Source organism: Psittacula echo, assembly GCF_963264785.1.
Source record: "Psittacula echo genome assembly, chromosome: 3".
Classification (NCBI taxonomy): Eukaryota; Metazoa; Chordata; class Aves; order Psittaciformes; family Psittacidae; genus Psittacula; species Psittacula echo.
In genome coordinates, this window is record NC_137736.1 from 30,385,196 (window position 1) to 30,412,834 (window position 27,639).

The following is a 27,639-nucleotide window of genomic DNA, read 5'->3' on the forward strand; positions in this document are numbered from 1 at the left end:
ATCTTAAACACATTATTTATGAATTATTTTATTGAAGTACTGCAGGACTGCTCTATGTATTTCTTCTACGTTTTTACCAAGGATTCAGACAATCCTCAAACAGAATTCAGACACAGTTGGTCAAGGTGATTTTTGAAGCTTCCCTCTTAAAATCATCTCTGTATGTTTACCAGTTAACTGTCACAGCCTGTTTCATCTGTCTGTATGCTCTTAATTTGGCAACATGGATGTTGACTAAGTGATATTTTGAAGGAGTGTGTTCTTTGAAGATCCAAACACTTGTTCTTTATTAAGGAGGCGGGAGGCTGTTTCTCTGCCAGAAACATTTTACAAAGCAGAATTAATTCCTCATACTACCATATCATTGCTAGTTGCCACCTTTGGTTCCATACAGTTGTTTTGTCTGGATCATCTTCTCTTTGTCCCCAGAGCTAAACTTAGTCTTTGTACCTGATCTCTCCATGATGCTTTCCTGTTTCATTTTTTTTTTTTGTTAATATAGGTTACAGGGGTTGTAGGGAAACGTGGACAACTGAAGAGAAAGAAACAAACATAGGGAAGAGAAAAAGATTTTCTGGCTTTGTAGAAAGTAACTAGAATGAGTCTTTTACCAATGACAAGAAAGCAGCACCAAGGCAGTGGTATCCAGATATCGTTGACCTTAAAACCATTGCATTTCCACAACCCTTCCCAAAATTTAAGATGTGAAATGTCAAAAAGTGTGATATGCTAGATGTATGTAAGGTGCTTGGGTGCCAAATTAAAAATAAATAAATAAATAAATAAATTCTTCCCATCCCCACTCTTACCTTTCATTATCAGTTATAGCTTGTGAGGTAGGCCATGCCAACTCTGCTAGGTTTTCTGCTCTTATTAGATGGGGTTGGCTTGACTAATGCAACATTGTGAGGTGATATGGTTCACTCTCAAAGATCAGACTTCTGCAGTAGTTTTGCTGCAGTAGGTTTCCTGCAAGATGTTAAAAATGTGGTTGTCTCTGAGTAGCTATGTAATCTTCAAGACAGATCAAAGATCTCTCTAATAATTTATTGTATGGAGGCATTAAAAAACCAATACCTGTTTTTAAAATGGCCCTATTTTCTCCATTATTTAACTAGTCTTTTAGTTACTCCTTACATTAGTTTCTGCCAGAATCCCCAAGTTTTCAAAGCATCAAGTTAATATGGAGAACATTGAGGATAAAACTGTTCCTTTCCAAATAGGATTTAGGATTCTGTGAACTTGCACATCATGTGATGTAGGCTCCCAGTTTGTAAGGGAGATCCTAAAGAAGTTCAGGGGAAGTGGAAGTGTTGTGAGCCTTGCTTGAAGGCAAGGGGGTATTTATGGTTATTCAGCATTCCTGGCCAAAGTACAGTTTGGATTTGTTATGTTGCTGTTTTCCATATCAAACCTTTTTATTGCAGCAGATAAGACTGGCAATGTCTGGGAAGAAACTGAAGTAATTTTTTCAGGGCAGGGGAAGCTGTCCTAGACAGGAGTGGTGACTGAGGGTTGATGATGACCGAGGAAGGGAAGCACGGAAGGGACAAAGTTGAGACCACGACCTGTTCTGGATACTCAAATTGCGTGTATATAAGTAGACCTGTGAATGCATTAAAATAAATAAATAGAACTCTTCCCAAATAACCAGTTGCCTCAAGGGAAGGCTGTTCAAAGGCTTTTCTTGCAAATCTCTTGGCCTTGATGATAATGATGTTCATCCCTTAAGTCACCCCATTTAGGTTCAGAGGAAATAGCTACAGATAAATAGCTATTTTTGCTCTCACTTGAGCACAGAAATGGTGGTGGGGATTTTACTACTGCAAGCACACACCACCTACAAAGTTCAGATTACTTGTCCAAAAGATGCAGTGGTGACACTGACAGTGCTAATGTGCCATAGGAGAATTTTTGTAATATGTAATATGGACAGTATTGAAATAATTATATCCAGTTAGCTTTTTAAGCATATTTACAATCTGACTATTTGTAGAGTTGAAAACTACTACTGTTATCTTAATAGAACTTGACAGAATTCATATTCTGTAGATATGCAGATTTATAATTCAGATGCTATGAAATGTGGAATTATATTGGTACTTGCAGTCCATGAGAGGAAGAAAAATTCAGGAAAGAAGTCTACACATTAATATAGTTGCTCGTCGACTTACATACACACTGCTTGGTATCTAGTCCTAGATATAAATTGCCATCTAAAATATTAAGGGTTTCTGTAAGAACAGAATCTTTCTGTGAGAATTTTTTCATGCTTATTTAGTGTGTTAAACTGAAGCATTGTAAATAATTTTCATATACTGGAGAAATAAATATGAGTGCTAAACTTACATTTTACTTTCTATTTCAAGGCTCCTGGAGCAGCTGGAAAGACAGGAAGTTTAGGGAAGAAACCTGGTGAGTCATATGTTGTGACAGCACCTTATATTTGTTCTTAAGTACTCAAGTTCAAAGGCAACAGAATCTTTTCCATGAAAATAAATTATGTCTGCTCTTGGTCATTTTGTATAAATCTGCACTGCTGAAAACTGTTGGATAGCCTGTCAATCAACTCTATCAATCACTAGATAGCATGTAGCTAGAGGATAAAAATCTGCTTGCTCAAAAATGAATGTAAACTTGATGGATACAGAACAGTGGAAGCTTAGAAAAAGCCCAAGTTTACCTCTGAAAATTGAAACATGCATTCTTATCCTGTGGTTTTATAGCATTTTGCCCAGAACACTACAAAATATGGTACACGTAGACTCTGTGGACTCTTGTGCCTGCTTCTCATTTTCAAGAGCACGTACTTTGTATCCATGCTATGTAGCTTACTGCCTGTCAAGCCTGGTCGTACTGCAGATGATCATGTTGCAGATTACTTTTTGGCTAGAAGGAAGTCCCCTGGCTCTTGGGGTGGTGAGGGCTGTCCTTCCAAACAACCATTGTATTTCCAAAGATTGTTAAAAAAGAGCATTCTGTGTCACTGGCAGGCATCTGTAAGCTTTCCAGAAGACACCTCTTTTTTTCCCCTCAGTGTATTTATTTGCTTTTGTACCACAATGATGACTTGTGCATTGATCTGAATCACACTAGAGAGGGAATGCTTCATGCTTCTTTGTCCTTTCCTCTGAACCTTGTTCAGTTGCAGTGAGGTGGTTCAAGGATGTGATCTACCAAGTCTTGCCTTATTTCCACACACACACATGCATTTTTTTGTTTTGTGGGGAGGAGGTTTTGCTTTGTCCCCCTGAACTGGTTGACTGTGTAAGAGGAGGAGGGGAAAGGCTGTTTTTACTTTGACATATGAGCAATGGGCCGCTCTTGTCAAATCTTACTGATCCATCTGTGGAAAGAAGGGCTTGGAAGTAAACAACGCCTGCCCTTTCTAACTTTCATTTACATGATAAAAAATAGTTATCTTAATAGATACAAAGCTCAGAAGAAGCAGACAAGAAGAGAGATCTGGGAACTCTGGAAGGGATATCTGGTAGGAATAGTGAGAAGATGGTGATAGGTATGGCTGGTTTTAATATGCAGGAGAATGGTGGATAGCACGACTTCAGCCCAGAGTACCAGCCTTATAATTGCCAGTCTTCTGGATCCAAATCAGTGGAGACTGGGGGGATGTTGACGAAAGCTGAGTTCAGAACAATCCTGCCTATTTTTCAGCAAGCAGATTCATGGATGTTTTTGCTATAAATGAGCTGCAAGTATGATGAAGTGCTGATGACCAAGTTGAAATATTGCTGTTTATTCTAGAAGCAGCAGGATGAGTGGGTGGGAGTTGGTAAGAGTGTATATTTGAAGGACAAGGGCAAAGAAACTGCTGTCTGTGAATTTGAGCAGCAGTATGGTGACAGTCACCTCTGTGAGAAGGCATTTATGTTTTTTTTCTAAATGTACCTGTTTTAGTAGAGGCCACATTTTTTGGCCCAGACTGTGATTGAATTTGATCTCTTCTCAGTAATTCAATACTTGAATAAATCAAAATTAAAAAGGTCTTCCTGGAAGGAGAGCTTTTTTTCTTGTGGTTGTGTTGTGGTTTTGTTTTTAAAAAACATAACCAACTTTTTTTGCTGAGTTGTTTTCTCTGACTTTCTGCTTCTCTGTGACATGTAAAATGAATGTTAAACTTGTAGGTCATATTGTAACTTTTTTAACACATAGTCCACAGTAAAAAGTCTTTATGCTGCTAGTTGGTGAAAGTGGATATCTGATACCTGGAGCCTTGTAAATCACCTTTTTGTGGATAAAAATGAGAAATTACTTGTTATAAGATGCACAATACAAGATTTTTGTTCTTTCAGTATGATATACTGAATATGGTAATTGCCATGGTAGTGAGAGAGGTTTTTGCCTGGTTTAAAAAAAATAAATATATATGTATATACATTTTGATGAATTCCCACAGTTTATTTGTTTGTTTGTGTTCATTTTGCCTCCTGAATGCCTCTAGGGTGGACAAATTCATATGATTCTGTGAAAAAAAATCTGTCAATACAGGGAGCTTGCAGACTTTCTAGCAGTATAGCCGTGTTTCCTGCCAAATAGCTTGCTTACTTTGCCTTGGTACAGGACAGACTGCCACTGCTGCTGGCTTTTCTCTATGTAAACCTTTCCATTCTCCTATCATCACCTCCTGTATTTTACTTAGAAATTCTTTCTTCTATCTCCTGCTTTCACACTTTGTGTGCTAAGTTCCAGATCCAGGTTTAAATTATTTTTCTAACTCTCAGTTACTGGCTTTTTATCACCTGTTCAATTCCACCTCTGTGTGCCTGCCTCTCCCCTCTTTGAGCTATCATGAGGGAAGTTCTGTCATGGTTAATTTTGCGTGTGTCATTTGCAGTGACCTCAGATTGTTTGTCATCTCTGCTTCCTCCTTATGTTGTTCATTTACATCTTGAATGCTTCTCTGAGCATTTTTAATTTTCTTAATCATCCTTGTCATCTAAATTTTAAGTAAACTATCTTACCGTTTTCCTGGCAGCCTTCAAATCACTTTGTTGTTTCTTCCCTGAAACAAAACCTCCCTCTGTTTCAAAGGAGTTGGCTTTGTGGTTTTCTCTGCCTACAACTGCATTTTCAATGATAGCTCCCTTTCTCTGCCTTACCAGCAGACTTCCCCCCTCCTCTCCCAGTCTGTGGGTGTTGTGTTGTTACTGAGCCTTTGGTGTTTCTCTTGGCCACAGGAAGTTTGGTCAAGTAGGACATTGCCCAGCACTGCATTACTTCCTCAGTACGGCTGCCCATGAGAAAGCTGGAAACCACTTCTGTGTACTTGCTCTCTTCAGCCTCAGTTCCCTTTGCTGCTGTTGCTGTGTTGACTGCTAGTCCACCTGACACTCTCTGTCACATTGCTTTCTGCTGCTTTATAAAGGGACAAACTGAAGGAAGGTTTGACCTTTTTCTGCTTAGTCTTCCAGTACAGTTCTTTAGGATAGACTAGGTTGAAAATATACAGTAATCATAAGTGAAAATAACTGATACCGATATTTATTATTTTACCAAGATTTTAAAATAAAATCTAAATTTTCAAGCAGTGTATTGATCTGTGATCAGATAATTGCTGAACTTTCAAGTTAAGCTGTCTGCTTTTGCACTCAAGCAGTTGAGACACATTTCTGTCATCTTGAGCTACTAGCTCTGCTGTGGGCTTTTCTAGGATAGTCTTAAGCCACAACCATAACTAATCAAACCCAGTGCCCACACTGGCTGTTTCATGGTCCCTAATTTTATGTGATGCATTGCCAAATAAAAACCTCCTTTGTCTTAAACACAGGGTCAGAATTTACTCTTCCAGGAAAGTTTTGGGGTTTTGGTTGGGTTTTTTTTCCCATGAAAACCCCCAGATTCTCTCCCTCCCTCCTCACCCTCCCCCCCTTAAAAAAAAGTAAAAAAAATGGAAAAAAAGGGCAAAAAGCCACCACCCAACCAACCAAAACCACCCCACTCCAGCCCATAGATCATTCTGTTAAGGAGAATTCTTACGTGATGAATGACTGTATACTGGATCCTAAAGTAGTTTTCAGCAGTAACAACACTACTTTTGTCTTGCCTTGGATGTCTGAGACCCTTTACAACTAAGTGAAGGCCAAAAACTTCCTCTCAGATTCCCCTTAATTCATTACTAGAGAGGGACCATGTAAATGTAGCAATCTAAAAGGTTTAGCTTCTCAAAAGCTAAAATGTTCCCAAATCTGCTGTCTTTTGTTTACGAAACATTCACAATTATCATAGTATTAAACATGTTGTCCATTGCCCTAACCATGTTCTGATAACATGCTAAACTTTGCTTAAAAGCTATCAGTAGGAATCAAAATGCCTACAGCCACTTACAAGATCTTGTCAGTTCAAATTGGTTCAAAAATGGATTAATCCTGACAGACTTTGTGGTGACTAAGTTATCATCTGTCTTTCCACAACCACTTTAAAATGGAGTAAGCTGCATTGTCTACTTTGTCTCATTTAATGGAGAGGTAATTGGGAGCTCATGGTTACTCTGCATCTGATTTGTTCTGGTAGGTGATCAAATAAGGCACCAGTATTGTATTAATGCTCACAGAATAAAGACTTCAAAATAAATCCGGTTTGTTACATCCTGAAAACTTTCATGTTTTTGTCTAATCTGGTGGTGAAAAATTTTCTGTAGTCCTTCATTAGTTTGCATCTCTATTACTGCAGCTTCACCATTATATTGTCATACACATGTATCTCCTCTTTCTCAAGAGCTTGGTCCAAACTGATGCTACAAAAATATATTTACTTGAGAACAGTATTATGATACTTGATTTTAAGAGTCATATAGTTATAAATGATGGTCGTTATTCTTCTTCTCTATTTAAAATATTTTGTGTATTATACCCATGGAGCTGCTGCACCTCCATTTTATTCCTGTAGTGCTATGAACTTCTGACCTGCTGTATAATTGCCAAATGTTTTCATTCAACTACATACATGCATAACAATTTCATTGAAAGAAATGCAGAATGGATATACTGTGCAAGTGATAATAGCAGAGTTAATGTTGTATAGTTGTGTTCATGTTTCTCCAAATTAACTTTTTTCTTTTTCCTGCTGCTTCAACAGAAATTGCCCAAGTTATTGCCTCTTACACAGCAACAGGTCCAGAACAGCTTACTCTTGCTCCTGGTCAGTTGATTCTTATCAGAAAGAAGAATCCAGGTGGCTGGTGGGAAGGAGAGCTCCAAGTTAGTTACTGTTTTTTTGAAATAAACTTCCATGTTAAAAAATTTGTAATTTTTTTAATACTTCAAAATGATGAACGCATCAATGATAAATAATTTTTAAAATGTTCTGCAAGTAAGCATTTGCAAATAAAATGCCTGTAAAAAATATGCATACATTCCAGTTCCTTGAACTGGAAATAACTTTGGGGGGCAGCAGGAGAAAGCCAGTGTGCCTCATTGTAAGTCAAGGGCATCCATCGCAGAATCAGACCCAGCCTGCAGTCTGCTCCCTTGTACATTTTCTTGAAGGGCCTTCAGACATTAGAAATAAGAGTATTTTAGGGCATATTTTTGGCTGCTTTTGAATCCTGCCAGTCTTGTGTCAGTAGCCCAGAGCAAAAAAGCAGCTGCCATGTCAGGTAGTGGGGAAAGCCAGCTAGGCAACAGGAGTGTATTGGACTATTGAGTTAAGTGTAAGGGTCTATTTGTATGTCCTCTTCCAGCAGTGCCCATGCATATCATGTGCATTTGGAACAGCAAATACCCATGTGCACTGTGATAACAAAGGAAATACTGGGTGCGCAGTCCTGAATGTCTTCCTAAGAAGCTTTCTGAATTGCTGCAGCCAAAAGTTCGGCTATCCCTTTTGTTGAGAGATTGAGAAGTATTTTACAGCAGTGGTTTTGTAAGATGGCCACCACTTTTTTAGGTTGCTTAATGAATGTGACAGCGTAGAATACCAGTCTAATGGCCCCGTCTCAGCAACAGCTCCATTTAATGTAGAAGAGTGAAAAGAATGGTGTCTGGTGCAAGCATCAGATAGGAGAGAGCTTTAGTGTTATATTAGAATGTAGTAAATAGTGAAATATTTTAAAGCGGCAGTTTTTTTAGAAGTATATGTACAGTTCAGTTTCAGCCTCAAGTAAATTTTGGTGATACTTGTCTTACATGTTAGAGCGAAGGTAAAATAAGGCAAATGGGTTAAGCATTACATTGCTAGGTTTAATGCAATCATCCAGAATATCTTGAAATGAATGATCTAGATAGGCTTCAGATCAAGTGCTTTCTTTTTCAGTAAAGACAAAGAGAGGGAAGGAAATTGTTAAAGAATAGGATATGTTAGATTACTTGTTTCACTAAAATTATTATGTATTTTGTTTTTAAAGGTGAAATTCTACATGACAAAAATGCCAACCTTATTCTAACAATACAAAAAAAGAGAATAAATAATTTGTAACACAGATTAATAGTTTTAAAAGCAGAGATTTGATTCAAAATTTTAGAATGACCTTGCTTACAATAAAGATTTTTCTTCTGATTTTATTTGAAATAAACAGTGCAGTTGGTGAAATAACAGGATGCAGTTTCTGTCAAATTCCTATCCTGCTTTGTTGACACAAGCTTTTTCATACTGGATCAAACCTGCAGTTCATCTGTCCCAACATCCTGTCTCTGACAGTGACAAATTGCAGCTGCCTTACACACTGTAGAGCGCTGCTGTAGGCCAGGTGTATGGTAACCTGCTGCGCCCTCAGTACACACATGGACCACACACACTAATACATGTGTGCACCACATGTTCATACTGATGTTCTCTGATTAGATAGGCATGAAAACATCTGGCGTCCTTTCCAAAGCCTTAACATCTGTTAATTAGGATCATTTGGACAGCGTCTATCCGTATGTATTTGTAGTTGCCAAAGCTTAATTTTTGTTTGGTTGGAATCTGGCTTTGGGATTTTGTATTTGAATCCAAGCTTTTCCCTTTTTTTCTTGCCATAATGTTCTGCTGTTCTTCTAGCACTTGATTAATGTGACATATGTTTATACTCTTGTCTGTTGTTTGGGCAGGAGAGACTGTTCAAAAGTTTAGATACTGTTTCTTTAAAAGGAAAGAGGTGATTTCATTTCTTAATCTCTACTTAAACTATCACAAACTAGGTATCAATTTAAATGCATTTAAGTGCTGCCACTGAAAGCAATAGCTAGCCTAATATTCTAGCGTTTTGGTTTAAACAGAATCAGGAAAAATCTTTCCAAAGAATCAGGGTTGTAGTATTCATTCTAAAATACACAAAGTAGGAATACTCTTAAGTGAAAAATCACTCAAATTATAGAAAATAACTTCTGTTTATATGTTATATTTTTTTGCTTATATATTATGAAAGCTTACTTAATGAACAGACGCATCATATAATTAAAACCATTGCCACAAAAATAGCTGACTTCTCCTTATAAAACACATTTTTCTTTTTCTAAAGTAGTCATTGTAACTGAAAGTAGTTAAAATACTGGCTTAATTGCCTTGTCTAGATCCTTGTCTAAGGATCTATTGGTATTCTTAATCCTCTTAAAAGAATTGTTTTTTTACTAGGCAAGAGGGAAAAAACGGCAGATAGGATGGTTCCCTGCTAATTATGTAAAACTTCTGAGCCCTGGTACCAGCAAAACTACACCAACCGAGCTACCTAAATCAACAGCATTACCTTCAGGTAAGCAGTACAGTTGCATTGACAAATTTGCTTTTGTAATGTGTGTCATTTACAATAGGACTTCTAAAAATAATTATGGGTATTTAGAAGGATATTTAGTATCTGTTATACTAGTCACTTTGGTTAAACCCTTTTTATTTTTCTTTTAAATGAGGAAACCACACACTTGGTCTGTGTATTTATAGTGATGGCTCCTCAGGTATGAGCTGTTGAGTGCTAAAAAGCCATCTGTGACATTACGTCTTAGAGCATTCAAATTATCAGTCCTATTTCTTGGCACTAATTGTAGTAAAGAAGTTTTTAAAATTCAGGATGATCTGTGGGCTTAGCAGGTGAGGCCTCTGTCTTTCAGAACCTTTCATTTTTCCTAAAGTGAAGTGGAAGAAAACCACTCAAATGAAGATGGTAGAATCTTGTCCTGTATAGCTACCTATTTTAAGGTTTATGAAAGGACTTAAGAGTGATAGATGATTATATTTTTAAAGCTGTTTGTTACAGCTTCACCACAGGTAATGTCAAACAGTCCTGTCAGTCTACTGCAAAGTATAAAGGCAGGCAGAAGACTGAGAACAAAAAGTTCATTCCTTGTCACTTTTTCAGTCTTGAACCATTTTGGGTTTGTGAGTAAACTAAGGAAAGAGGATTCTTGTCAGTCAACATGTAGTATAGACGTATTTTCTTCCATAAGCCACCCAAAAGACTTGACATAATTTTCTATCATTTGTTCGGATTTAGTTCGGGTTGCAGGAGGCAAAAGCTTGCTGCTTCCGAAGGCCGAGTTTTTACTGTCTATCGTTAAAATGAAACAAATGTTTCATAATGAAAAATGGTAGGGAGCATAATTTTTTCCTTTAAATATGTATGAAAAATTATCATGCAGTTATGAAACTAGAATCAAATACTGAGGTATTAGTTTAATGTGTCATTAGGATAAATGAAAGTGCCATATCAGAGAAGGCAGATGTTGTAAGTGGTTGCTAATTGGCTCCTTTGATGGTGGTCATGATGTAGCAGATCAGTCTTCTAGAAAGACTCGTGAGTTTGGGTCCTGCAGTTAAAATGGTAACTCAATGTTGAGACACATACTTTTACAAGGCAATATGATGGGATTTTTTAATTATTTCAGGTTTGACAGCCTGGAACTTTTCACACATGCTAATAAAACTTTTACAGAATAAACTTTTTAGCACTTTTCTAATTGCCTACAGAATATCAAAAATCTGGATGACATTTAATTTTATCAAACTTTGTTACAGACCTTTAATTTTGGAGGATAAGAAGCTTTTCTTTCCATTATGATAGATGGCCTCACCAACTGTGTGGTTAATGTAACAGGTTAAGAGGTTAATGCTTGACAAGCATCTTTATAGGAATTATGTTACTGGGGAGGCATACTATAGCAAAAGACATGGAAAGCCTGAAGAAAACGATCTACAAGGGTTGTATAATCCCCAGGGTGGTACATTATCAAGGGTCTGAGAGTGTGCCATTACAGTCTGGGTTTTAAAGGTAGCAGATCCATCAGAAACTAGTATCATCAAGACCTCTGTTTCTTTTGTCATTTTGCTTTGATGTATACGCTGTCCATCTGCCATACTGTAATGCAGACTGCATGACTTTAACAACTCCTTTTTTTTAATTGTTGCATGGATGCTTTTGCTTTATACTTCAAGGTTTCCTTAATTTCCTACTGCTTTGTACATATATTTGTGTCATGAATGTGTTTTCCCTGATGTTGATAAATTAACTGTTTTACCGATACTTGCAGTTAGTCAGGCACAGAGAAGCTCACAGTATCGAATAGTAGGAAAAGAGTATCACCCGTTATGCTTGTCTAAAGAAAGACAATATTATAGATTGTACTGGTTGTAAGTGTTATATGAGAACCTGGATTCCCTCTGCTGTTGCAGCACGAGTAGTGTTAATCAATAGGCAGTCTTTCTAAAGGGAAACTTTTAGGATGAACAGAAGTGCAGCTCAGAGAAGGTAGGCTACAGCTTGCTTCTGTAGTTAGCAATGGCTTTTGGAGTTCAAGTAAGTGAAGAACTTCCTTGCTGGGACTACTGTAAAAGCTTCCTATATAGGACTAAGGTGAATTCTAAGTTTTGTGACCAAGTGTAAATAAGATCAAGATGAGGTAGGTCACTGCTTCAGGTTCAACTGAGGAGTCCTATCTCTTCAAGAATTCTCTAAAATAGCCTCCCCAAGTTCTAAGGTTGAACTTTTTTAATATTCTGATGGTACTGCTGGACCATGCCAAATTTCCTAAAATTCTTTGAAGTAGAAGAGAATAATCTGAATGAAAAATCCTTAAAATATGAAGAATTTATTCTTTAAATAAATTAACTCTAGAACAGGTTACAAATGTGTTAATGTAAGTTTTGTATTCAGGTATGGTCCAGCTTAAATTTTTTATTGTTCTTAATATTAGTAATAACCTGTAACAAGAATGCTGTAAAAGAGCTTTACAGGTCTTTAAAGTACAATGTGAACATCAATGGTGTTTACAGTCAAACTTGTGTTAGCACAAACCAGGAGTATACCATAATATACATTTCTTTAGAAATGCTAGTTTATCTCCAGTATGCCAGGGAAATGGACACTTCGGTTGCTTGATGTGCCAGGTGTTACAAATGCCAGTGAGTGCCTCTTTCTTTTTTTAATTTTGTTTTTTTTCCCCATCCCTTTTGCAAGTAACAAAGCTAAACATTGAGGCATCTGCAGAGTCCTGTTAAAGGATTATGATCTTTGTGAACAGGCACAAAGTATTAACTAAAAGCAATTGAATAATATTAATTAAAAAAGTGAGAAGCTGTTTGACAGATTTAAGTTGCTGGCTGTGTACAAGAATGAAAATAGAAGAAAATTTTAGGTTTAATATAATGGAGAGAACCTGACAGCAAGGCTAATTAGAAGTTTTGTGTCTCAAGGCAAAATACCAGAAGCCGTGTGACTTGGCACAGAGAAAACATCAGCGATACAGAGGAAGTATTTAAACAGTCCTCCTGTTTTAGAGAATTACAAAACCTGCTCTATTATAATTGAATAGAAGCAGCTGTATTCTGAGAACTTGTCAGATTTGATGAGTTTCACAATAAGTAAACAGAAAGTAGGCTGCTGGAAGCAGTCCTGTGATGCCAGAAGGGCAGCCTAAATCACCCAGGATGCTTTTTATTTTTCTCATCTTTTCGAAGACCTTTGTGTTCCTAACACCTCAGTGGTACTGTAAGGATAGCACCATTGCCTTTCTCTTGAATTATAGAGCTGTTTTGAGCATGTGCAATGCTTAATTAGAAAAGAGGGTGCCTTTTTCAGGCTTCAGGTAGTGGAATTTAACATGTTTCCCAGACTTTTCTGTCCATTGACCAGCTCTGGTGGAAAGGATACTTTTCAGAACAAATTTAGTGCTTTTGTGGGGAAATATGTGTATGTATAAATATTAAAAAAAGCAAAAGAGAAGTGTCAATAGAAGGCTAACATCATTGAAGTGTTTGACTTCTTGCTAAAATTTTAAGTTTTTCCAGTCTTCTCCTACCGTTGAGCACTTCCAAGCAGAAGTATCTCAAGTATCATTTCAGGCAGGCTACACTGTCCTGTTTGCTCTGCCCTTCCTAGAGTGATCCTTTGCCTTTAAACTGAAAGAGGGTAGATTTAAATTAGGCATCAAGAAGTTCTTTACTGTGAGGATGGTGAGACAGTGGAACAGGTTGCCCAGAGAGATTGTAGATGCCCCATCGCTGGAAGTGTTCAAGGCCAGGTTGGATGGGGGTTTGAGCAACCTGATGGTTGGAAGATGTCCCTGGCTATGGCAGGGAGTTAGAACCAGATGATCTTTAAGGTCCTTTCCAGCCCAAACCTTTCTGTGATTCTGACCCCTCAGTAAGCTGATTGAGAGAGCAATGCTGTTAGGAAACTTTGTTTTTTATAAATCACTTGAGCCAATTTATGGAGGGCTCAGCTAAGGACCAGTACAGGGGCACAGAAGAGAGCAGCAGGACCGTGGCAGGACTGGTTTGGATCAGTGTGACACCTGTAGTGTTCATAGTTGGTTTATACATAGTTTGTGTTTTGCTGAAACATTACCAGTGCGATAGACCTCTTCCTTTATCTTACAGTGTGCCAAGTAATTGGCATGTATGACTACACCGCACAGAATGATGATGAGCTAGCATTCAATAAAGGCCAGATTATAAACGTCCTTAACAAGGAAGACCCAGACTGGTGGAAAGGGGAGGTGAATGGACAAGTGGGTCTCTTTCCATCCAACTATGTGAAGCTGACAACAGACATGGACCCAAGCCAGCAATGTAAGTGACCCTCTCTGCTGCCATGCTGTGATTATTTGTATAGTATTTTTAAGATGAAACATGCAGCATTGCTGTGATTCTGCTGTGGTTTGCAGAACTCAAAGCTTCACCACTGCTGCACTTGTCAAAGTCTCTTTGAAGACCTTCTGTAATGCAAACCTTATTTTATGTTTGTTTTATTTTTAGTTCCCATACCCTTTGTAGCATGTTACCCTTTATCATTTTTGCACCATGCTGTTTACATGCCTTACTCATTTTCCTAGCTTGAATTTGCTCATTGTTTTGTTTTGCTTATGTGTTGTTTTCCTCCTTTTTCTAGGAATCATATGTTGTCCATCCCCCACTCAGGCTTGAAAGTCCTCAAAGAGACCCACTATCCCATATCACTGCCCAGAGGGATGATGGGAGATGCAGCCTTGATCATGTGGCTTCCAGCATGATCATCTACTGCCTTCTGAGTAGAAGAACACACTGCAGAGCAGTTTACCTCATTTTACATTAGTTGCATGTAATCACAATGTTTGAGTTAATTACCTACAGATATAGACGCAAAATTAAAATGAAGAAAAAAAAACACAAAAAAATCAGAGGATAGTGGGTCCTTTTGTGGCTTTCACAGTTACCAAACTAATTTTTCCACCTTTGCACAGGTGCTTTCAGTAGTTTTAAAATTATTTTAAAATATATGTTTTAGCCTTTTAAAGGAAAAGTATAAATTAAATTTCTTCATTGCAATTTTGTTCGTGCAAAAAGACCCACTATCAAGGAATGCTGCATGTGCTGTTAAAATTGTTCCAAATGTCCATAAATTTGAGACTTTATGTACCTTTCTTTTATATTGTTCCCTTGTCCAGTGTTGTCAATATGTCTTTTTTTTTCTTTTCTTTTTTTTTTTTTTTAATTACAAAAGAACAGAAGGAGTTAAATCATTTTAAGGAACTTTAAATGTGCCCAATTACAGATAAGGTTTTTTTTGGTAGTTATTGTACTGTATGTATCAGGTGTTCCTTGTTGAGTGTGTAATACATTGTGGAGAGAAGAAATTAACTTCCTTCCAATGCAAGAGATATTAACCTTGCATAATGTTTTTATCCCAGTTATGTTAATTTTATTTTGCACATTACTTTTAGCTGCATACAACTAGAAAACACTCTGGTTTATGTTTGTCTCAGATGTTCCAATTTTTGCATTTTCTTATCAGAAATCAATAGAATGCTACATTCATGTGGGGTTTGAGAATTAACTTCTTTATTTTCATCTTGGTTACATGAAGTTTGATTTCTCATCTTTACTTTCTTATGAGTATGGAACAACACATTTTGAAAAAGTAATTTTCCTGACAAGAAAGAATGTATAGGAATATCTCCCTGCAATTAATTTCCAATGTTTACATTTTTTAAACTAGACTGTGGAATTTATACAAATTAATATTAAATGGAGCTTACAGTCAAGTTTATGTGGTAGATGTGCTGTAGCTAAGCCATGTTTGTCCTTCCAGCATTAGTTACAAACTCTTGATGAAATGCCTGGTGCTGTCAATGGAGAAACCCTCTCTTCCCAATGCCTCAAGCACAATGTAGCTGTTTTACTAATTACTTTACCATTTAGTTATGTTCTGGTTTGTGTATTTCATTATTTCTAAATTTCCTGCTGGCAGCGTTGTAGCGTTTCTAATCCTCCCCGTCTCCCTCCTTCTGATCCGTCATGCGGTGTGCAAAGAACAAGTGAAGCTCCTTATTCAATTGCACTTCAGTATTTCATCAATATGAATGTAAATTATATAAATATATAAAAACCTGCAGCTTTAACAACTGTAATACAGCCTTTAAAATTAGTTACATGTATAGATAATTAAATTCTTCATATAAAAGATAGACTAAAATGTGTTTGTTGTCTCGTTGCTGTGTGCACACAGAATTCACCAAGTGGCATTAGTGCATGTAATGACTTTACCGCCAGAACAGTCTGAAGCCAACCTGTTAAATTTCAGAATGACACTTGTTTCTTTGAATATTATTTCAATATAATTACTCAGATTCATCATGATTATCTGCAACCTTTTGCACCTTTTTTTCTCTGCTCATTGGTTTCTACATGTTACAAATCAGCTGATTTTTTTGACACTATACTAGTAGATGAATTAAGTATTCTTTGTTATTTTACCGTGGGTTTACATTGACTTAGGCTCTGTGTTTTATGCCAGAAGCTCTAGTCTTAAAACATGCACAATTGCACACTGTTTCTTTCTTTTTAGGATAATATTTAACATGAACAGATTTTTCCTTTACCACTCTGCCATTAAAAAAAAAAAAAATATTAAAAATTGTCTTTATCATAGCCACTTGCTGAAAAATAGGCTGCCTGGTGTGACAGCAACTGAACAGAATGTCAGTGCCTGAGGATGATGTACCCAGATTTTACTCCACTATTTCAGGATTTTGTGCATTAAAATGTTATTTTAATGAAAGGATCTCTCTATTTTCCCATAATGAGCTGTTGTGTTGAAAGATTTATAACTTGACTAAAAGTGTTTGTCCTAAAGGACATGTTGTTTTTTATGACTTTAGGCCAGAAGCATACTTTCTCTTGCTATTGAAATATTGGCAAAACTTTGGATATAGGGATTCAGATGCTGCTTTTTTTCCACCATTGCTTCAAGTGAGAAGAAAAATAAAGCTATTATGAAGATCTGCAGGCTACATGTTTTCTAACATGCTTCTTCAAAGTGTTGAGTGATGTCTCCTAAAAGATTTTCAAAATCACAGTGCCCTAAAACTTCCTGCGGTCAGCTTTCCACTGAAGTGAAAAGAACAGCCTTAAGTCTACAGCTCTCTGTAGAAGACACTCACACAAACACAAAAGAGGTGTATGTTGTGCCAGGACTCCATAGACAGAAAAGTGCTGTGTACTGCTCCACAGAGCAATATCTTTATCAGTCGATTGTTGAGAACAGTTAACTCACAGAAACTTCAAAGCACATTTAAAATGTCCTAGACAAAGAGCTTCAAACCATTGTGGCTTATATTGACATACATTGTTGAAATACCTATAATGTTTATTTACTCAATTATTAAAGTTCTTAAGTGTACTATTATAGCTTGGCATGGTAGTGTTTAATCTTCCTCATAATCAGTGATTTCCCTTGAGTAGCCGGGAACAAGGTACTGCACTTACTGTTTCTTACCTGTTTGGATTTTTGTTTATATATGAGAAAGGGAGTATGAAAGCAATTAATAAAGAAAATTGATTATTTTCATCAGAAAGAAGAGTTTTCCGGGATTGTGTCTCAATCCAGTTTTGACCCTCTCCCCTTCTTCCTGGTTCATCTGAAAAGATCTTTAACCTCTTAAGGCACAAGTCCCTTCTCAAAGCCGCAGATCTGGACTGCAGCAAGCAAACCTCTTTCCAAAAGAACACTTGCCTTCTGTGTGGGAAATGTGCTCACACTCTTGTTTCTTCGGTCCTTGCATTTGTGGCTGTAAAGTCAGCACAGATCCCAGTCAAGGTTGAAAAAAGATTCACATAGACAAAAATAAGAAAGCATTCAGATGATTTTTTATCTCATTTGTATTTTAAGCTAACAGTAAGAAAAGGAGCAGCCTCACTGCTGTCTAGTCAACTGAACTCATTCTTTACATTAACTCTCATGTGCCGAGTACGTTTTTCCCTTGCACAGGAGCTGTCACTTGAAGGATGTAAAGGTGACTGGACTTAGAGACCACTCCAAGCAGTGGTGGGTTTTTTGTTCACGGTGTTTCTGTTTACCTTGAAAAGAATTTCCTCTGTATTCAGTTGCTGAGGAAGAATTCCCATAAATATTCTTTCAGGGAATTTGTTAGTATCAATTCCAATACTTGAAATCTGTCCGAGGCAACTGAGTCTGGACAGAGTGGGTTTATCAAGAACACTTGGCTTTATACTCAGAACCAGTTTTATTTAAATCTCAATTCTTTAGGAGCTTCAGTGGTATCTCTTCCAGTCCCTGTGAGCTCACTGAACACATTTGAAAATGGCCTATTGCCATAACCTTCCTGTAAGGCAGCAAAATAACTGCATGTTCTGGTTTTGTTCTCTGGTTTTAGAGCAATTCTTTTTAGTTCTTTGTGATTATTGACTCCAACTATTTAACTTCTTGTTCAATAGCTCCTTATATGCAGTCCTCTTCTGATCAGACAAGAAATGGCTTATTTTAACATCTTTTTTTAGACAACTTCAGTAAATCCAGGGACAACACATCTCAAACATTATTTAATCAGCTGAATTGCAAGCTATGTGCATGCACACAGACAACTGGACAACAAGCTGCTGCTGAGCTAAACAGAGAGCACTAAGGTGAACTTTTGATTCCAAACCCTGAAAGAATGTTTTCAGAAGGTTGTCCTGGATGCAGTTAAAAACGTGAATTATTTTCACAATGACTTCATTTCCTGCATGTAGACTTTATGGGCTTTTGTGCTTGTTGATTGATAGCTTGCAAAGGAGTACTTAACCATGAATAAGGATTCATCTTGAGTTATTGCCTATGTGAGGAGAAATTGTGAGTTAACTATCTGGTGTAACCTGGTAACGTTAATAGTATGTGTAAACATAATTCTGATATACACAAGTTTCTATAGCTTGTTACAGCAAGTTTCATAGCTGGTTTGCTCCATTTGGTAACTTCTTTAAAAAAATAGACCACAGCCCAAGAAAATCCCCTGTAGTGCTCCTCCTCAGCACAAACATTCACACTGCAATGTCTGCATTGAGCCAGAAGCTAATTTGAATCAAACCTGTTGCTCTACTTCTGCAACTGTTATGAATCCTGTGGAGCAACATAGAAAAAGAAGTCAGATTTTAGCACAAGCTCTATCTTGTGGAATAGTTTTAATTAAGCATTTTGTGGAAAGGATAGTCGTTAGTGGCTGAAGGGAGAAAGATGTTTATACCTAAGGTAGCTGTTTTACTGCAAGTGGGCACAGAGCTTTTAGAAGGTGTTGGATTCCTTGTGGTGGTCCTTGATCACAGGATTTTGCTGTATTTTCTAGCACAAGCTTTTCATTCATTTCTTTGTGCCATGCCTACTTTTTTGAGTCTGACCCCTCAGTGGCAGCTGGCCCTAGCAGAGAGAAGGAAGCTCTGTGCCTATGTGCCATTCAGTTCCCAACTTCTGTTTGGTGTGTCCATGTACCAGCTTTCATTCCCAGAGTGCTGATCCAATGCTGCCGGCTCAGCTGAACACCTACGAGTGGAGAGCTGTGAACTGGTGACAGTGTGAGCAGAGTGCTAGTGTGAACTGGACTCAGATCGGTGTCACAGATGAAGGTTTTCTGTGCCCTGGCCGAGATGACTGCAAGTGGATTCAGGGGGTTTCCCATCACATTCAACTCTGCCAAGTGCAGTTTTTTCTGCTGTTTCATTTGTTGGAGTAATTCTGGATCCAGATGAGCGTTACAATGAATCTCATTTGATTTCTTCAGTTTCTTTTCTGGTGGGGTGAGGGGAAGACTTGAAGCCAGGAAAGATGATGACCGGAGGTCTGCCCAAGAACGTGAAAAAACTATAAAGTGTTGTTTGGTAAAAGGTTTTAACTTCTAGAATACTATGTTTAGTTACCACATTTCTAATTCCAAGTGAAGTGCCTGTACAGCATCTATTTTTGTGGAAGACAATGTAAAATTGGACTGTGCAGTTCCTTCTGCTTGGATCTGTGGCTGATGCTCTTGACTGATTTGCTGTTACTGCACAGTAAGTGGTCAGGGGCTCAAGACAAGTGTGGGTCATAATCCCAAGGTGAGACTGAAAGTTACCTGATGTGATATAAACCAGTCCAGAAGTCTGTTAACTCTGCCAATTTGTATTTTTAAATGCATCCATGTCCTCACACGTAGGATTTTATTCTCCCCAAGCAGATTCTGAAAAGGGAGTGGTAGGCATGTTCTGTTTGTTTCTGAAAGGATGTAGTAGGGTTTTTCCCAACTGTTTCACCTGTTGCCTTCCCTTCCTTCCCTTGACTGAATACTAAAATACTATTTTTATTCATAGAAAATAAGGTATTAACCTAAAACACTGCAGAAAGCTTTTGCTATTGCAAAATGAAGATGGTGTTAGTGTGTCACAGGTGTGTGTTATTGAGGACTACACTTATGCATGTTCCAGAATTAAAAAAAAAGGAAAATGGAAATTGTTATTAAAGATTCTTGAGTCTCTTGCTTGTGTGTGGATTGGCAGTGGCAATCCCTCCACCTGGTAATAGCTGACTGGTATGAACAGGAGGAGGCATACGTGCTGGTGTGACTGGTGTTGGCAAAAACAAAGTAATGCTTAATATTTTGCAAGTTTCCAGACTTGGTTCTTGTTTCTAGATCCTGCGTCCATCCAGAGGGTAACCTTCTGCTCTAACAATAAATGGACTTACTGGACATACTCACTTGAGAAATTCTAAACTTGCTGAAATTGTTGAAATTAGCTGTGAAATGGGATTTTGCAATACAGAAGCTTCAGATGGAGAGCTCTGATCACCAGACTCTGCTGTCCTCAGCAGAAGCTTGAGACGGTCTCTCAGTTGAGGGTCCATCCCACAAGATATTTATGGGAAATTGGTGGTTGTACCTGAGGCTAGTTGATAAGAAGACTGAATAATGAAATGCTGTAATTTGACAGTGAGGGAATGCTATCATGGTGTGCTATTCCACTCTGCTTTAGGATTTGAAGGATAACTGTGACACAATATTTTACTGCTTCTGGTTCCCTACAATAGAATAAATTCCTGTCTACTGTGATCTTGTCATTATGGGCTGGGCCAGCACGAGGTTTACGAAGAAATTTGGCTGTTAAATTGTTTTAAAAAAATCTCCCCAAATTAGTTTAAATTAGAAGTTGTGCCCATATCATAAATCAGCAAGTGCCACAGCAGCAGCATCTCTTGCACGTGGCTTTCAAGCTTAGTGCTTAGCTTATAAGACCCATATTTTCAGGCTGACTTCATAAGGAAAAGGAACAACATGTTTCCTTTTAGAATGATTATTTTTTCATTTCTAGAATCCCTTAATCCTACAGGTCCTATGGTGGTAGGAGGTTAAAGCACAGATTTCTAGCTACATCATTTGTATGTTGGTTCCATAAATCCAGAGTAGCCAGTCTGGTGAGTGTGCAAATGCCTCTGCTCAAGGTCGTAGTGGTTACTCAATCAAAGGGCAGAAAATTGGGTATTCACAGTACTGTGAATATTCCAAGTTAGCTATTGTAATTTCTCCATTTCTTTTCCGAGTTTACCAGCTTGTAGCTAAGGATTCATTTGGCACTTTCCTGGTGGTTCAGTGCTCTGCTTTCTCAGAGCAGGAGAGAAATGAAAGAATGGGGCACTCAGTAACTGAAAAGACAAATGCCAGCGCATGATTTTAAGTACCTGAATGGCTGTATGCATGAGGGTCTATCTGTGTGCTTTAAATTAGAAACATTAACCAATTCTACACTGAGGTAAGGTCCCATACCTAACCATAGCAGAGCTTTCCCATCTGTTGCTGGAAATGTCTGATATCAAGGGTGATTTCTAGACCCTAGCAGGGGTCTCTTTTAGTGATTTGTATTCATGAATGATATTATTACAGCTGCAAGCGGAATCTAGATGTTCATAAAAGTACTCTGCATGGTACTTTGGCATCCATGAAAAACTAGCTAGAGGCCTGACATCTGCTCTTGGAAAGGAACACAGTTCTTCTTTGGTGTTTTTAATACAAAGACAAGGAAAAGTCTTTGTTCTTGTGCACCTCATGAAGAAAATCCCTAATATGAAAAGTGTTTCCTGCATGTTCTGCTCCGATAGAAACAGGCTATTTTCCCAAATATTTTGTGTTCTAATGTAGACCATTTGTTGAAGTTCAGAGTAGCCCATTTACATCCCAGCTGGCTGGCTGTCAAGCTAGCTGCTAAGTTATATTATGATTCAAAATGTTAAATGCGTCCTCTAAAAGGCTGATGGTTGGAAACCACACTTCAAACCAAGGTCATCAGCATCTTTGAATAGAAACTTCCCCGGTCTCTGGAGAAAAATAATTAAACACTTTGTTCAGTTTAATGAAGCTGACAGTGCATGGGGAGAAATAGTTCTGCTTATTAGACTTCTGATTTACATGATAACTAAGAAAACGCTCTGAAAACAGCCATTTATTAAACAGAAATGAAACTTTTGGCTTTGGAAATATGCCCAGTGCTTTGATTGTTTTGGCATAAAGTTGATAATTCTGAAAACCTACTTTTTATTTCACGTTTCAGTTGCATCTTCTAAAGTACTGTACCACCACGGAGCATTATCAATATGCTTAGGCTTCCAACCTGACCTGTTCTCAGCCTCTTAGTCATAGAGGGACTACCTTGACTACCTGTATTGACTTTTTTTCCTTTTAAATTCTTCAGTCAAATTTCTCATTACCTTTTCAGGAGCACAGTTTGGTTGAATCAGCAGTTAAAGGCATTCCATGAAAAGCTTACTGGTAATGCAGGTGGATCTGCTAGTGGCATTGTGGTGGTCCACTTCCTAAGTTACATTCAGGAAACTAAAAATGGAGTAAATACTATCTAAATATTAACTTTGTAGACAAAGAACTGAAAGAGTTCTCCGGGGTGTGATATGATTAAGAGCAGTAGTAGTTCACTTTGTGAAAGCGTATGCAAGCATCTGATCTAAAAACATTCCTATCAGATGGTGTCATTGTTGATGCTGCTGAACAATGTAAAAAGAAGCCTTGGCCATTTTAAACCCCCTGAAGTGAAAGTCCCCTTGAATATTTTTCAGTCAGAACTTCTTCCATAAGGAAAGTTTGTTTAAATGGGGAATATACTGAATTTACAGAATCTTAGAATCACAGAATGGTCAGGGTTGGAAAGAACATTAGAACATCTACTTCCAGCCTCCCTGCCCAAGGGAGACCTTCCATTAGACCAAAGCCCCATTCAGCCTGGCCTTGACCACTTCCATAGATGAAGCATTCACAGCTTCCCTGGGCAACCTGTGCCAGTGCGTCACCACCCTCACAGTAAAGAACTTCTTCCTTATAACCAATCTAAACTTCCCCTGTTTAAGTTTTAACCCATTACCCCTTGTCCTGTCGCTACAGTCCCTAATGAAGAGTCCCTCCCCAGCATCCTTGTAGGTCTCCTTCAGATACTGGAAGGCTGCTATGAGGTCTCCACGCAGCCTTCTCTTCTCCAGGCTGAACAGCCCCAACTTTCTCAGCCTGTCTTCATACAGGAGGTGCTTGAGCCCCCTGATCATCCTCGTGGCCCTCTTCTGGACTTGTTCCAACAGTTCCATGTCCTTTTTCTGTTGAGGACACCAGAACTGCACACAATACTCCAAGTGAGGTCTCATAAGAGCAGAGTAGAGGGGCAGGATCGCCTCCTTCAACCTGCTGGTCATGCTTCTTTTGATGCAGCCCAATATATAGTTGGCTTTCACTTGCCCATGCTTTACTGAGGGGTGGGGGAAAGAACTGAACTGAAGAATTTTGATTGCATAGAAATACTTGTAAACAGTGCATTTTAAAGCAAAATATTTTCAACCTGTTTCAAATCACTGTTGCTTTTTGAAATGCATTTTACTGCAGAAAAATAATAAAAATACTCTAAAAAATAAAACTGAAAGAAAACGTTCTGCTTGCCAGTTTCAGAGGAATTTAATTAAGGTCAGCTGAAAAATACTGTCTTAGAGAAAAAAGTTAATTAAATATTCTGTCTAATTCAGAACAGAAGATAAAATCTGTGATTCTAGAATTTATACAGAAACTCGAGCATCTACACAGGATAAACACCAGGCAGGTGGTTTGCAAAAAATAAAGGGTAACTCTGATGGAAGATGAGTTCTTAGTTACAAACTCTTGCCATGTTTTTAAAGATAGAGAACAACAGTCAACCCCTTTGGCTTGGCCTATAAATGGGTGAAATTCTTGGAGTGATGTCATTGAACTTCATGTGTTTCTGCTAAAGTCCTTCAAATATTTAGAAGCAATTTTTAATTGAAGCATGAAGAAGTGGATGAGCTCTGCAGTACCTTCTTGATTAGGATGCTTACTTTGACTGGAAGGGTAAAGGTGAACCTTGAAATTAGAGTATCAATAAGCCAAGGGCTTATATATAATTCCAAAGGGCCTGTTTGGGTCACTATAGCACTGTTTCCTAATTCTGTTCCCTTTTAGGAGATCTCTAAATTTTCTTTGGCAGTAAAACCAGATGAAGGCTTTGCCCCCTTCTTTATTAACTGCCATCCATTTGGGGATTTGTTTTACAGTGTGGCTCCAGTTGAACAACACAACTAAAGGGTACAGTGAACTTCAGAGTCAGGTTGGAAATGGGCAGGTAGTGGTAAGGGGAATTTTAAGCTTCGTCACCAGAGAAAAGTTAGCACTTACAAATGGCTTTGATTTAATAACAATAATAATAATAATAATGCGTTAAGTACTATGTTTTGAGTCACTTAAGAGTTGAAGCATTGTTAGCATTGTGCTGTTACTTATGAATGATTAAGTGAACAAGACAGGCAGTAGTTACTTTTCATTAAGTGTTACTTGAACCACTACAGATCTGAATCAATTTGCAAGCAACTGTGAGTAAGATCTAGGATATTTTTGTGTTTTCCAGGGTGTGCAGACTTGCATCTTCTGGATATGTTGACACCTACTGAAAGAAAAAGGCAGGGGTACATCCATGAGCTCATTGTCACGGAAGAGAACTATGTAAATGATCTACAGTTGGTCACAGAGGTAAGATAGCACAGCAGCTTTAGGAGCAGGTTTTAATCACTCGTCTTTTAAAGTAAATGAATAATTTCACTGTGCAAACTTGTTTCATATCACTGCTGCGTTTGACTTCCCAGGGATGATATGTATTATATTTTCATATCTCTCTATATATCTCTATATATCTCTCTCTATATATAGATGTATACGCATGTGTATGGGTGTGGGCACAACTAATGTTAAGCTTTTGTGTTACCATCACCAAAACACTGATGTTCAAAGTATCACTCTAGTAAACCCTTTTTGCTCCTGATTTTGAATGTATATTTCTCAAGTATAAGTTCTTAGACCACATTCACAGTGGCCCTCAATAAGTTACCACTTACTGTGATTTTCTTTAAATGTTACAAGGAGCATCTCATGTGGAAAAAAGGGAATCAGTATAGCAGCTGACTTAGACAATTCTTTTGACAGAGAGGGAAAGCCCTTTTTTGAAAAAGAGGTCAAGATATGGAAATCTGAGATATTATGAGATAAATCAGAACTGCCATAAAGGAGTGCCAAGTAAAATGTGTTTTCAGTTGTAATTCTGCCTGAGATATTTTGCAGAGACCTCTGACTAAAATTCCCAATTTTATACAGATTATCCAGGTCATAATTAACACCATCAACATAAATTCAGGGTATTCTCTTTTAAAGCCATACTTTGCTCACAGACACACCTAGTATCAGGGAATATTATGGATCACCAGGACACACTGTATGTTGGAAGTCTGTTCCACTGAGTGTCAAGTGCTACTCTGATGTGAAGTTTTTTCACCTCCAGACTAATGAAATGAGTCATCAGTCATAGTCACTTTGATAATACTTACCATATACTCTCTAAATTGCTTTCATTTTCTGAATCTATAGATCTTCCAGAAACCACTAATGGAATCCGAGCTGCTAACAGAAAAAGAAGTTGCTATGATTTTTGTTAATTGGAAGGAGCTGATTATGTGCAATATAAAACTACTGAAGTAAGTATTTTTCCTCCATACTTAGCAATAACAAAATCATGGGCCTCTCCCCCCGCTTCTCCTTTAGCTACATGAAAATATTTGCCACTTAAGCAAGTAGCAACCAAAAAGGGCCATGTGTTATTTCTTCTTGGAAAAAGCAAAATATTAGCAACATTTCTATGATGCTTACTGTTGTTGTTGAGAAAAATCCAGCAGTTCTTTGCTGAGTAAATATTTGCACTTACTTTGCTTTTGATGTACATGTGCTCCAGAAAGCAAGATCAACCTCTCCTCAAGAGTAGTGCCTCAAAGGCTACCTACAGTCCTGTCATAGACTTTTACTTCCTCTGTCAGATCCATACCCATTTCCAGTTCTGTCATCCATGAATGCAGAATAAGGCACAACAATCTTTGCGTCCCTTATTCTGAGTTATCTGGTGTGTTCCTTTAGTTATTGTAGCACCTGAATGAGCTGTTTTGTGAGGAGAGGTGCCAACAAAGCCTGGTTTCATAAGGATTTATGTCCAATGTACCCTGCACCCTTCCTTCCAAATTCTCCCAACTACTGCAACCCCAGCTTTCTACCATGAAACTCCAGGCAGTGCAAGTGCCCTTACTTCTCCCTTCATTCTCTGTGGCCTCTGATGGATTCAATTCCTTCCTACTCACTCACATACTTCTTACCAATCCCTACTGCTTCATCAAGACACACTAAATGCTGTGCCTTCTTTAAAGGCACATGCATGCAGGTTGCTCATCGAGTCATTGACAGAGAAACTGGGTGAGGATTGGGTTAAACCTGTGTTTTCATAAGCAAGAGGATTAATAAAGTTCCTTTTTTCCTACTGAGAAGCTAATTTTCATTAAACTTATAGGGATTTTACAGCTGTAAGTTTCTACTTTTTTGCAAAATGTATCTGAAGATGGCCCACAAGTTGAAAAATTATGGCAGTGGTAGGATAAATGCAGGTAGCTCAATGACAATTAATCTTTCCTTAGGAAACCAGGCTGAAAACTATAAGTAGTTTTGAGCTTAAAGTGATGGTAAAGTTTTTCATTCATGAGCATATCTGTTACTCTCTTTCTAAACTACTACAAAAGGAAATTACATTTCTTTTAATATCATATCTGATCTGGCATTGCTTTAACTTAAATAACAGCTTGGTTACCACAAGTGGGAAAAATGTGGGCTGAAGGTGCAATCTTGATTATTGTATTCTTAAAATGTGTAATAAATCTTGAGGCTGATCTATTTTATTATTTAGGGGTTTCTATGTATCAGTAATGAATAAGAATCAAACCATTTATTTCATAGATGAGGAATCATTCTTTAGAGGTCTACTTATAAAACACACCACATTTTAATGTTTAGGGCTTTGCGTGTGCGTAAGAAGATGTCTGGAGAGAAGATGCCAGTGAAAATGATCGGTGACATACTGACAGCTCAGCTGCCACACATGCAGCCATACATTCGGTTCTGTAGCTGCCAGCTCAATGGGGCAGCACTCATCCAGCAGAAGACAGATGAAGTCCCTGAGTTCAAGGAGTTTGTTAAAGTAAGAGACAAAGCAATCACCATTAATTTTGTACACTGTAAATTTAGCTCATCATTTTATTAATTTGCAAAGCATAGTCTCAGATGGTGCTCCATGTTGGGATAGAATGAAGAGTCTTCAGCCTTAAGCACTTATTGAAGAAATACATTTTTGTTGTTGAAGGAATACATTTTTTTAAACAACTATAGAGCCATAAAATACTTCACTTAATAATGGTTTTGCTGTAAAGTGCTGGGACAGGAAGAAGAAGATCTTTTCTTTTACAGACAAGGCAGTTGAAAAATAATGTTGTAAAAAACACAAGAAATTCCACTTCACTGCCACTGTGATCTAAGAACAGATTTAGCTGAGGCGTGGTGTTCATTTGTTGCCTTAGCT

The 27,639-nt window shown here is 37.8% G+C and overlaps 1 protein-coding gene across 3 annotated transcripts in view; it reads left to right on the forward strand.

The window, feature by feature from the left end:
- ITSN1 (intersectin 1) overlaps positions 1-27,639 on the forward strand; it is a gene marked incomplete at its 3' end in the record, with an annotated part of 109,631 nt that overhangs the window by 73,532 nt on the left and 8,460 nt on the right. For all 3 annotated transcript variants that reach the window (XM_080614392.1, XM_080614390.1, XM_080614391.1), the window contains 7 exons: positions 2,370-2,415; positions 7,093-7,214; positions 9,568-9,685; positions 13,801-13,992; positions 24,607-24,728; positions 25,617-25,723; positions 27,078-27,261. In XM_080614392.1, coding sequence (XP_080470518.1) covers positions 2,370-2,415; positions 7,093-7,214; positions 9,568-9,685; positions 13,801-13,992; positions 24,607-24,728; positions 25,617-25,723; positions 27,078-27,261 — 891 coding nt within the window. The remainder of the gene's footprint in view (positions 1-2,369; positions 2,416-7,092; positions 7,215-9,567; positions 9,686-13,800; positions 13,993-24,606; positions 24,729-25,616; positions 25,724-27,077; positions 27,262-27,639) is intronic.